Source organism: Barbus barbus (genome assembly GCF_936440315.1).
Source record: "Barbus barbus genome assembly, chromosome: 17".
In the NCBI taxonomy this organism is placed as follows: domain Eukaryota; kingdom Metazoa; phylum Chordata; class Actinopteri; order Cypriniformes; family Cyprinidae; genus Barbus; species Barbus barbus.
The window spans coordinates 20,854,000-20,867,124 of NC_136745.1; the positions used below are offsets into that span (position 1 = coordinate 20,854,000).

At 38.8% G+C, this 13,125-nt stretch overlaps 1 protein-coding gene across 1 annotated transcript in view; it reads right to left on the bottom strand.

Annotated features, from left to right (window-relative positions):
• Positions 1-13,125, bottom strand: part of LOC306882990 (protocadherin-1-like) — a 171,270-nt gene that overhangs the window by 147,614 nt on the left and 10,531 nt on the right. Inside the window, exon 3 of the mRNA XM_079438031.1 lies at positions 10,275-12,458. Within this exon, the coding sequence (XP_079294157.1) occupies positions 10,275-12,458 (2,184 nt within the window). The remainder of the gene's footprint in view (positions 1-10,274; positions 12,459-13,125) is intronic.

A 13,125-nucleotide genomic window follows, 5' to 3' on the forward strand; every position in this document is an offset into this window, starting at 1 on the left:
CCCAAACACAGCAAGGGAAACTAAGGAGTGGCTCCGTAAGAAGCATTTCAAGGTCCTGGAGTGGCCTAGCCAGTCTCCAGACCTGAACCCAATAGAAAATCTATGGAGGGAGTTGAAACTCCGTGTTGCCCAGCGACAGCCCCAAAACCTGAAAGATCTGGCGAAGACCTGTATGGAGGAGTGGGCCAAAATCCCTGCTGCAGTGTGTGCAAACCTGGTCAAGAACTACAGGAAACGTCTGACCTCTGTAATTGTAAACAAAGGTTTCTATACCAAATATTAAGTTTTATTTTTCTATTGTATCAAATACTTATTTAATGCAATAAAATGGAAATTAATTATTCAAAAATCATACACTGTGATTTTTTTTTTTTTTTTTTTTTTTTTTTTTTATTCTGTCTCACACAGTTGAGGTGTATCTACGATGAAAATTACAGATCTCTCCATCCTTTGTAAGTGGGAAAACTTGAAAAATCGGCAGTGTATCAAATACTTATATACTTATTTGCCCCACTGTGTGTATATATGTAATTAATATTCTCACTGAGCTCTTCCAGTTTTATAAACCATTATTTCTTTATCATCTTATCATTTCTCTCACCTGCTTCTTTCATTCACTCACCAAATGCATTTTCCTTTGAGAGAGAAATAAAAAAATAAACCCTTCTCCCATCAGGGTCCCACCTCTCTCTGATTCCCTTCCCGTTGCCTCATTCCTCTAACAAACCCCCCGTTGAATGCAATCACACACCAGAATGCAGCGATGCCTGCCTCTCACGGCAGCTGATCGCAAGACCAATTCTCACTTCGCCGATGAAGCCAGTAGTGCTGATGGCTGTTGAATACTCTACATCCTATTCATGAGACATTCTATCTTCAATCTCTCGCTCATTTTTCTCCAATCTCTTCTCTTTTCTCTGCCAAGTTGGCACATGAGAGGTGGGCACCAATGCGGAGCTAGGTTAAATATAGACATGACTAATGGCTTCTCTAAGGTACGCCAAAGAAATCACATGCCCTGATGCCCCTGCCCAGCCACTCAAAAGTTGTCACTCAAAAGTTGATTTGAGATGAAGGGAGTTGAAGTGAGTGTCTACTGAGTGCGCAACAGACAGACAGAGAAATTAAATCAGAGATAAGCTGTACAATTTCATCTTGGGGGGAAAATATGGGGTGGGATGTGAAAGGAAGCGTTTATATCTGGTTTACTATATCCTTTAAACCACATCCTGACTAGGCGAAATGTTATACGTTTCCAAGTAATAGATCTGTCCAGAAAAAAAAAAAAAAAAAGAAAAGAATAGAAAAGTGAAAACGCAATAAAAGCCAATATTTTGACAAATTTGATGTGAAAGGAAATTTTGAACCAATGAGGATTGAATGTGGGCGGGGCTAAATTGTCCAAAAAATATTTATCAAGCAATATTTTATGCTTTTCCAAATAAAATAAATACAATTTAGCAAATATTTGCTCAAAATAAATATGTATTGTTACTAGTTGTGGTTTTTAATTGAATTTTTAATCTAATAATTAATTTAACTAAATAAAATAGAAAGAACAAAGTGATTACTGCCTTATCGGAATGAAAACAAAGACAGAAGGACAAAAAGGATATAATACCTAATGGAAAATGTATGGAACCCACAAGTATCATGTGTCTAAGTAGCCATATCCTGTAAGCATTACGATGCTTCCTGCTGTACAGTTTGCCTTATTTCAACCACATGCTTGAGATACTGGTAAAATCTCTCTCCGACATCAATCACACAGCTTCCTGTGATAAAGACCTGAAAAAAAAATCATTATGAGGAGCACAAAAGGGCAGCAGATACCTTGTGTATCAGTCTCACATAAACACACACACACAGACGGCGAGTGGTGGGGGTTGTAGCACAGGTCAGTGAGCGCATGCCTTGGCAGATCCGTGCCACCTGCTAACAGCCTGGCACAGGCATGAGAGACGTCTGCAACATGTACCGGAGACCACTGCACAGGTCAAAGGTCATCAAGGCCCCACCCTGTGCTCAGAGGACCAAGCAACAAAGCTATTCACTTTACACACATTTACATTCACTGCAGCGAAATCCATTAACCTGTCAACAACATGTTTACGCCTTTCTATGCGGGTCCAGATTGTGAGAGTGTAGGTATGTAAGTGTGTGTGCTGTTATGCTAAAAAAAACATCTGTTCTGTCACTGCCATTTACTAGCGATACAAGCAAAATCACCTGCGGCCATTTTAGCTCTGTCCGTATGGCTTCTTGGTTTGCTCTAAACATGGAGTTTGCAGTCTTAAAAGACCTTACGAGATTTAAATGGACCTTACGATTCCATTTAAAATAAATGCTGCTCTTTTGAACTATTCATCAAGAAAAAAAAAAAAAAATCATTTTATTTTTTTATTATTAACTTTGATAATAATAAATGTTTTTTGAGCACCACTGGAGGACTGTCTCCTTTAAATTCAGCTTTGCTATCAAAGAAAAAAAATAAATAAATATATATATATATATTAAAACTAGTGCTGTCAAATGATTAATCGCGATTAGTCGCATTCAAAATAAAAGTTTTTGTTTACATATTATATGGGTGTGTACTGTGTATATGTATATAAAGACAAAGTATGCACATGTATATATTTACAGTATTTTCATATACATTATATAAATATATTTAATATATTAATGTAACGTATTTTTCTTATATATATATATATATATATATGCATGTGTGTATTTACATATAATACATATACATAGTACACACACACATATTATTCAAACAAAAACTTTCATTTTGTATGCAATTAATCGCGATTAATCGTTTGACGGCAATAAAACTAATTCAATTAAATTGTAATAATATTCCACGATATTAATATTTTAACTGCATTTGATCAAACCAATGCAGCGTTGTTGAGAATAAGAGACGTCTGCATGATAGTTTATAAGAAAAAAAAAATAACTAAAACTCCTCCTGAATGTTGTCCAATAGCAAACAACACCACAAATGCACAACCGTAACCAGCAGTAATGGCTACTCAAACTCATTTAGGCTTGTGCAGGGATTGTTTGCACTTACACATATGTATGTGGGTGAATGTGTCTTTCATTACAAGTGGATGTTGTGTGCCTGTCATATTAGCATTACTGCTGTTGACTTTATGTTTGGCCAGGAAGAACTAAATAATTATGGAACATGACAGCACGGACTGGCTTTTCACAGCAGGTGACCAAGCAACAGCTTAGCAAGGTAAAGACGTGCACACTGCACTGCTGCCTCTTTCTCTCTGTATCCTCACTGTGAAATTAAAAACAGATCTGTAGACACAGCGAACAGCAAGTGCCTTATGAGGCAGAAGAGCAGAGCCAGTGAGGCAGAACGCTAAATGTGCCATAAACATGCACCATGCAAATCTCAAAACATCATTGGACTAAAATTCTCTTAATGGCTATGCAAAGTGAAGCCCATTTTTTTTTTTTTTTTTTTTTTTTAATTTAGAGCTAGCAAATGCATAAATAAAGGAATTAAACTCTGTTGACTGTGCACATGAAGGGTTTGATTGGATTTCATGTTCGTTTTTACGATTATGAGGCTAATTTCTGTCCACGCAGCCGAGCACATCTGTGTGTGTGTATTTGTCTGAGCGAGTAGTTGAGTGTGCGCGAGCGAGTTTATTCATCCGCTGTCAGGACCCATAAAGATGGACGCTGTCAGCGTCTGTGCGGATAGCAAGTATGTGTGTGCGCACAGGGGGGGACAGCCAGGCGTAATTTCAGCAGATGTTGCCTGACAATGCCAGGGTGTGTGGATGGGCCTCCGGGGAGGAGAGAAGTGGAGTAACAGTCGGATTCTGCAGTTGCACAGGCAAAGAGTGCAGTCACCACACGGCACACGACACCTCGCCCAGAAACAGTGACAGCCCACAAGAGTAAAGTGACAGAGGAGAGAAGAGAGAGGGAGATAAAGAGAAACGTTTTATGCACCGCTTGGGCCTTTATCAACCTGAGAAAGACTCCAGAGGAGAACTTTATATGCTCAGTTCAGAGCGCAGCAGACCAAGGAGGTCAGCTTTGTCTAAAATGTAACATAGGCTAATCTCTCCATTTATGCTCAGTAAGAATTAAACCAGAAAATAAATAAAATAAATAAATCACACTGTGAAAATAAGACATATAATAAATATATAAATACATATTTAGAAAAAAATAATTAAATTGATATCCATTACACCAGGCTTCAGTGTCACATGATCCTTCAGAAATCATTCTAATATGCTGAATTGGTGCTCAATAAACCTTTTGTGGCTTTATTCTACCACCATGAAAAATACTTTTATTTAGCGAAGAAGCATTAAAATATTAAAAAACTACAATTAAGGTATCTATAATATAAGGTTTTCTGTTTCAAATAAATGCTGTACTTTTAATTTTTCTATTCATCAAAGAATCCAAAGAATCAAAGTTTTCAACAATGATACAAATAGAAACTATTATAAGTAACTAAGCATCAATAATATTTGAGCACCAAATCAGAATGATTTCTAAAGGATCGTGTGGCAGTAAAGACTGGAGTATTGCCATCAGGAATAAATTACATTTTAGAATATATTAAAATAAAAAAAACTGTTCTTTTATGTCATAATATTTCACAATATTACTGTTTTTACTGTAATTTTATCAAAGAAAATACAGTCTTGGTGAACATAGAGAACTTATTTCAAAAACATTTTACAAATCTTAATTATTCCTATCCTTTGATTTCTGCAGCTTGCACTGTTTTGATGGTCCTGACTGGTTCAATAATGGTCTCCCAGCCACACCAAGATGGTGATAATCTAGCTTTTGCAGGCCAGAGTATCTGAAAAGTGCCAAAAACATCTTTAAAACTGGACAACAGAAAATCTTAGGCTGGTTTAGGTGGTTTTACTAAGTAATTAAGATTATCCACATTAATTAGCTCTTCAGAATAGCTCAGAGAATTTTGACTTAGAAGTATACGACAAGAAATGTTTGAGTTCAAACTGAGACTTGCCAAATCTGATCACAGTTTGAAACATTTATAAGACCTCTAGAGGAAATAAGTGTGTGATTACCAGGTTTTCTGTCCAATGAGATTGCAAAAAGATTACTTTCTAACTTTTGGTTAGAAATCTGGCAACTCCATTGATTTCCATCCAAGCTGCCCTGAAGGCTAACCGGAAACATTTCCCAATTAGCATGTCCTAACACACTAATCACTAATCAGAGACCATTAAAATAATTGTACACATATGCCCTGAGAGAGCCATATGGCTGCATATGAGGCCACCATGCCAACCTAGCAACAATTGACAGTCGGCTAGTTCTTTAACATCGACCACAGAGCTGAATTTTGCTAATACTTATCATTAGATCAGCTCAGATAATCTAGATAATGGAGCTAAATGAGAGCTAATGTGTTCGACCTTGATGTCGGGTTGTATAGTGAGAGCCCAGAGACAGGCTCCTGAATGAGAGAGGCTCTGACAGGGAACGTCAGAGTTCCACACAGAGGAACCTTTGTGTTCCCGCTCACCTTTGTGCATGCGTGTCTCCTTATCTTTCCCTCAAGAGCTGGAAGGGCTTGCACACGTGCCTTCACTGTGACTCACAAACACACTAGAAAGGCTATAGTAATTTTCCTTCGCTGAGTGATTTGTACTCTCAGGAATTCACTGATTACAGAGAGGTAAAAACACTCCTTTGTGTGTGCGTCAAAATGGCCATCTACCTGTCTGCCACTGCTGTCCCAGATTTAAGCCCACAGGACGGGCGACGCATCCTGTGAAACAAGTACAGCAGTAACATGGAGGCGCTAAGGGGCCAATTTTTTAAGCCATGTAATAAGTGACATCCTCATGGTATTATGCCATTTACACTTTAGGAGTACAACATAACAAGCCTCATAAAAAAAATATTTAATCTAAATTAGCTATTCGAATATTACAATATTACAGAATATTACACATAACTAACAAGCTAAGTTATGTGTTTCATTAGGTTCACACCTCAAACACTATTGAGAGGTGAAGTAACAGAGCTATCCACAACTCATTCCATCCTTTCTTTCCTCAACAAAACTTGCAAACCTCAAAAGAAATGTCAGTGTCCTTTCTTTCTTCTTTCCTTCCTTCAATTTCAATCTTTTCCTCTCTGTAAAACTCAGGGAATGGCACTGACACAGATGCCAGCGTCACTTCCTTCCACTTCTTTTCTTTATTCCTACCTTCAACAAAACCTGAAGGAAAGCTCAAAACACAAGAAATGTCACTGTCACTTTCTTCCATCTATCCTTCCTTCCTTCCTTCCCTTCCTACAACAAAACTCAAAAGAATGGGTGCAGTGACAGAAATGACCAGTTCCACAGTGGCTGTGAAATCTACATATATATACACACATATACATATATGTATATATATATATATATATAATGAGCTGAAGTCAAACTTGAAATAATTTGTCATAATTATGACAAACATAGTTTTGTCATAATTATGACTTTTATGTCATAATTTACTTGCAAAATTTTATTTAATCATCTCATGTGACTTAGCATGTCATAATCTCGACCTAACATTATATCATTCATCATAACGTTTATTTCAGTTCCGACATTCATCCATAAAGCTCAATTTAAGAATGTCATCTCATAATTATGACTTAGTATCTCAATTTCACCTTTGTACATCTTGATTTACCAAATCACGGCTTTTTCTTATGTAGCAGAAATATACACGAGTATAACGAAGCATGCAAAATAGTCCGTGTGCAAAGAGCGTGTACAATTTAGTGCCATCACTCCAAACGGTGCAATTTCCCCCGTGAAATGCACACAAAAGATGCTATCAGTCTGGGGCTTCTTGCAGGTGTTAGACAGAGCAAAAGCTAGTGATTCTCCATCGTATCTATGTGTCAAAAAAGTCAAGTCAAGGTGGGAGGAGGGAGGAAAAAGGGCCATCATCACAATTAACAGCTCTTTATTTTAATTAGCCTTGCATTTTCAACGACAACACCTGAATAATGCAAATGAAGCTGGTTGTTTAATATTCCTTCAAAGTTCATTTGAAACAATTTTGTTTCCCTCTTTCTCCCTTCAGCTATATTCTCTCCTGATGAGTCACGATTATTACTGGCGAGTTTGTTCTGCCTGATTAAACGCTAAGCAATGGCAGGCACTTACTTAGAAGAAATGGACAGCTTCTTGTTTTATCTTCCAACTCCTGTTTTCCTGAACCATAAAAACATAAAAGGGCTGACATCAAACCGACATCCACTCAAAATGCCATTCACTAATTCACACAATCACGCTCCGACTGAAGTCTCTACAACTGGGAGAAATGAGTTTAGGCTAGACAAGCTAAAACTCTTTTAAAGGTAGGCTAGAATTTAAAAAAAAAAAAGATAATTCTGCTACCTTTTTAATACCATGACACTATATTTTGCACGATATTCCATACTGAACAACATATAGAAATGAAACGCTATGCACATATAGGAATTGTTTTAAGGCTGCAATATCCCTTTCTTTGGATTTCTGTCGTTGAGAGGAAAACACAGGGGCAACGACAAACTTAAGGTACAGTAGTCTAATATTCAATACAAGTGGATTTTCATGAAAAAAAATTATAAAGTGGACAACACTAACCAATGACAGGAGGGAATGTGACCAAATGAATGAATAAATGACCTATTTCTTCCATTAGCATGAAGCACCATGAACTGAGTACATGGAAGAATGGTGTGAAATGACAGATTTGTTTTATTTTTTGAACACCTTTTTCTCTTTCTCGTGCCCTCTTTCTATTCATCCCTCTATGATCCCTCCCAGTCTCTCTTTCTCTCGGTCTCCCCCCACCTGCACTCAGAACAGTCTGTGAGTCAGCATACAACATACACTGGTCAGTCCGTTGCCATGGTGATGGTGCAAGCTGAGGGCAAAATCGACAGCTTTTAAGCAGCGCAGACGCTGCTAGAATTTAAATGGTCGGCAGTGGCAGGAAAGGCTGCGCGTGCGTGTGTGTGTCTTTTCTGGGGCCCAGATTAGCTGCCGGCATACAAGGAGCCAATCGAATAGTACAAAAAACCTAACAAGACCTCTGACAACCATCCCTTGATCCCATTCCTCAAATCTAAGGATGGGACCCAAAAAAGGTCTTTGATTGACAAGGACCTGTACAAAATGCCTCACTTTCCTCTAGGGTCATTCGGACATGCCAAATCCGAACATGATTTTGTTCCTGTGATGTGCAGTATGAAGGAGAAAAACAAAAACACATGAAATTCAAAATAAAAAAATGAATGCATTTATGCTGTAAATGTGTCATTGTGTTAAGACATGGATCACATAAGACTGACATTATTGCATAAACACTATAAAACTAAACTTGCTGAATAGTAAAGAAAAATCAATCCATTTGTCTAGCTATCAACTTAGGGAGCTTGAAATAATAGCTGTGGTAATGCAAGCACATCGACCTGTGCTCACTCAATTTCAAATAGTTTTTGAAGTACATATATTTATGGCGTCGGTTAGTAAATAAAAAGTGAATGTTTACTGGTAAAATGTGATGTATAGAAAGGGCAATGTCATAAATAAATATGGGAATATGGAAATTAAATACTGTACCTTAAGAATTCATGTCCCCTGGTGAGTAATTTCAATGCACTGTTTCTGTTTAACCACAATCCACAATATAACACCTTCACAAAAGTTTTATTTTTATTTATACAAATTGCAAATCAACAGAAACAAAATAACACATAACAGAAATTAAACACAAATGGGGATATCTGCAGCTTTAAATACAGTTCCACAGATGATACACACTCCACACAGAACGCAAAGGGTCGTATTCAACGTGCATGCATATGCTGCATTGTGTGTAAACTAGCCGCTCCTTCAGGACATCCTTTTATCATTGCATCTTTCCAATATAACACATGTGATTATTGCTTTAAATATGTACACATTTCACTTAGAACCAGACTTCAAATGTACAGAATGGAGGATGAAGCCACTATCAAAGCAGCTGAGATCTCAAGATCTATATGTTGGTTCTATTTACACATCTGGTATTAAGAAAAGTTTGATAAAAATTAAGCAAATTCTTCTATATAAAGCTATTTAGGTTGTTCATCGCCATTTCGCAACAAAACAAACATCTTAAGGGATGAACACACACACTCAACAGCACATGTAGCTGATTATTAACATTCACAATATACAACTTGCATAACAAAAAACCTTTTTCAATGATTGTCTCCAAAGGTTTGCTAACACAGTCCAAGAAAAATGGTACTTATTTTTGGTTTTCTTGTTCAGTACTAGATAAAAGTACTAGAGAAAAGTGATAAGAGTTTTAATGTCAAGTATTTTTCTATTTACAGTGAACATGACATTATTCACAGCCTCGTAGAAAATCCCGCAGTTAATAATTCAACAATGTTCGATGACACACTCTGACGTCTGTAGCTGATTATTAATCTAAATTAAGCCATTCCATTTAGTTGTGTACATAACAAAAAGAAGGCACTCTTTGCATGAGAAGCTTGAGAAAGAACAAAATGTGCCATGGGAACATTTAAATATGTTGAGCTTACTTGTCCGTCCTTCCTGTGTATTTGAACTTACTCAGCGCACAGTTTTCTTTATGAAGAAGAAAAAAAATGCTTTTTAGAATCATTTTGGCATATTAACAATTGTGTAATTACCTAAAGCTAGCCTAACAAAAGATATCAAAACAATAACAGCTATTATTTGTTGTCTTTCAGAGCAAAAAATAAGGCACATTTCTCTGGTCTAAAGGTTATTATATCAAAAATGTGTTTCAAAGGTTTTTGAAAGCAGATCTGTTTATCTTTTGAGCGGCAGTAATAAACACTGTCCAACTGAAAACGACCCTCTCAAAAGAAAATCAAAATGGAAATAAGACTGTGTAGGATTGTCTCCTTCATGTAAATAAGTAGTAATTAAGTTTTGTCATTTTTTACTTCAGAGCATAAAGAAAAAAAAAAGGTTGACAAATAAAACAAACCTCTGTCAATCAAATGATGTGCATGGGGTTTGTGATCAGTGCAGCTTTGGTTTGACATTAATTCAGTTCCAGCCCCTAATACCTGCCCTGAGTCCACACCATGTTGCTGTGATACCCGTTGCTGTGATACCCTGTGCTGTGGTACCCAGGACTGGGGTACCCTGGGCTTTGGTACCCTGTGCTGTGGTACCTTGCCATGCTTTCGAAGTCGTCTCCTACCTGTTTGGTGCTATATTTTGAAGAGTTGGCCTTGTAGCTGTAATCCGAATACTGGTCTGAGCCTGTTGAGTTGTTGTCCCCAGTTCCAACAAAGGTGTTGGTGGCCGGCAGGTCCTGCACTGCCTGGTGTTTCTTTGAGGCAGAAGGTGACTGAGGTTGGAGCTGAATGGATGGCAGAGGAGAATTAGACCGATAGTGTCGCCCCAGGTCTGGGCTCCCAGGGGGGTAGTTGAGCGGCAGGTGAATCCTAGGGCTATCGTTGACGCTATCATTCATGAGGTTGAACTTTAGGCCTTTCTGGAGACTCCCCTCCTCATCCTCCTCAGATGGGTTGGCAGGTTTTGGAGCTTTGCTTTTCTTTGCCTTCTTGTTCTTGTTGCTCTTAGGTCCTGGTTTGGGGGCATAGAGGTCTTTGGTTTCCTTCTTGCCTGCTTGGTAGCCACTTTTATTCTCCTTCAGCACAACATGCCTGATGATCATAGCCACTGCAATGATTAGAACAACCACACAAAAGCCACCCAAGACTGCAAAAATAATGTTATTTGGCCCATCTCGAGAATAATCGGGATCTCCTGCAATGTCCATTTCAAGTGGTGTATAAAGACTGTGTCCAACAAGTCCTTCGACGTGGGAAACATTGCCGATGGTCTCATTGACATAAATGTGCACCAGAGCGGTTGTATGGCGTGGCAGCGTGCCTTTGTCATTAACTTTTACTACCAGACGGTGGAGACCAATGTGTTTGGATGTGAACTCCTTAGCTAACGTAATCTCACCTTCTGAAGAGATGCGGAACAAGCCATGTGGGTTGCCCCCTACAATACTGAACTCCAGCTCCGAATTTAAACCGATGTCCATGTCCTCCGCCTCAACACGTTCTACGTGGGTTTCTGGGCTGGTGCGGGGATCCAAGAACTTGTATGAAGAGTTTGAGGGCTTGGTGACATATGGAGCATTGTCATTCTCATCAAGAACATTAATGGTAATGCCAACATAGGAGGAACGTGGTGGATCACCTCCGTCAACAGCTTTAAGTCGGAAACTGTAGGTGCTCTCCTTTTCTCTGTCGAAGGAAATAGTCGAAAGTATGGTGTACGTTCCATTTTGAATCATAAACTTGCCATTATCTGGTTCTACAGAGAGTTGAACACGAGCATTGTCGCCCTCGTCACGATCGTTGACTGTTACCATTCCAACAGGACTAAGGGGTGGCATGTTTTCTTGGACTGAAAAGCTGTAACCACTGAGCATAAATTTAGGGTCATTGTCATTCCTGTCGAGCACCTTAACAACAACAGTGGCAGTTCCTCTCAAGCTTGGTGCACCTTTATCAGCTGCTGCGACTAGAAATTGATAGTGATCTAATTGTTCACGGTCCAACTGGCTCATGACACGCACTTCTCCTGTGTTAGGGTTAATTTCAAATAGCCCCTCGGGAACTGATCCACCAGTGATACTGTATGTCAGCTCCGCATTAGTCCCACTGTCGGCATCCGTGGCTACCACATCCAGAACCTTGTCACCTGGCTGGTTCTCCTCAGCAAATTCTACCTCGTACAAAGAGGGCGAGAAGACCGGGGAGTTGTCATTCATGTCTGTCACTTGCACCTTCAGGGAATTTGTGCTGGATAGTGCAGGGTTGCCAGAGTCCACTGCCACAATTTCAATCCTGTAGTCTTTGATCCGCTCGTAGTCCAGCAGCATGGTTGTCTGGAGGAAGTATTTCCTCTTGCGGTCGTTGCCTGTTTCACTAGCTGAACGCAGCTGGAATGGGACATCCCCTGCGACCACACAGGTCACAACTGCATTTTCACCTTCATCACGATCTGATACCTCCACCAGAGCCACAGCTGTGCCTACAGGCATGTCCTCCGATATGTTAGCGACACCATCTTCATGTGTCACAAGGCCAATGCCCCGGATTTTGATTAAGGGTGCATTGTCATTCTGGTCCTTCACTGTAATAGTCACGAGGGCTTTGGAGCTCTTCGATTGTGGACCATTGTCTTTAGCTTGGACGTAGAACTTGAGCATGCTGATATCTTCACGATCCACCAAGCCTTTGACGAAAATGATGCCGGTGTTGCGGTCAATGCTAAGGAGCCTCTGGACAATTGGTGATGCCTGGTGGAGGCTGTAGGTCACCTCTCCATTGGGTCCCATGTCAGAGTCATTGGCCTTCACCTAAATCAACATAACAAAAAAGAAACTAAGCAAAGCACTGAAACATTAATTTACAAAACAGATTATGTAATCACAGGTTTACAGATCAATGTCAATACAGGGATTAAGATGCTTGGTCAGGACCATCGCAAACGGATAAATATGCTTAAATATGCTTAACACATTTTTAAAAAGACCCTAAACTCATCCAAGAACTACATCAGACTAATTAACAAATTAACTGAATTTTACTGGAATTTAAATTAAAGCACACCTCATTTTATTCCAGAAAACAGCTTGTGATTTCACTAATTACTAATACTATAATGCTATTATTATTCAATTTTCAATAGGCCTATATAAGGAGAGAAATGGGAAATGCACTTACTCAGAGGGGTAAAATATGATTGGGTTGTGTTTTGTGTCAAGTTAAATTCTCCAAAATGATCTGTAGTTTGCTAGATTAAATTAATTTGAGATCACTTAAGTTACTCAGTCTTGGCACAGATTTCTATACATTCTGGTCTATCGTGGACCTGGGAATAATTTTAAACAGCTCTAAATCAAAGTGTGGCTTGATTAAAGCTTTCAAACAATCAAGATTCCCTTGTTCCTGATGCATCCTCTCCTCTTTCCGTCCTTGGCTGTGTATGAAACATGCATGGTGTTTCAGTCCATTTATTACAGT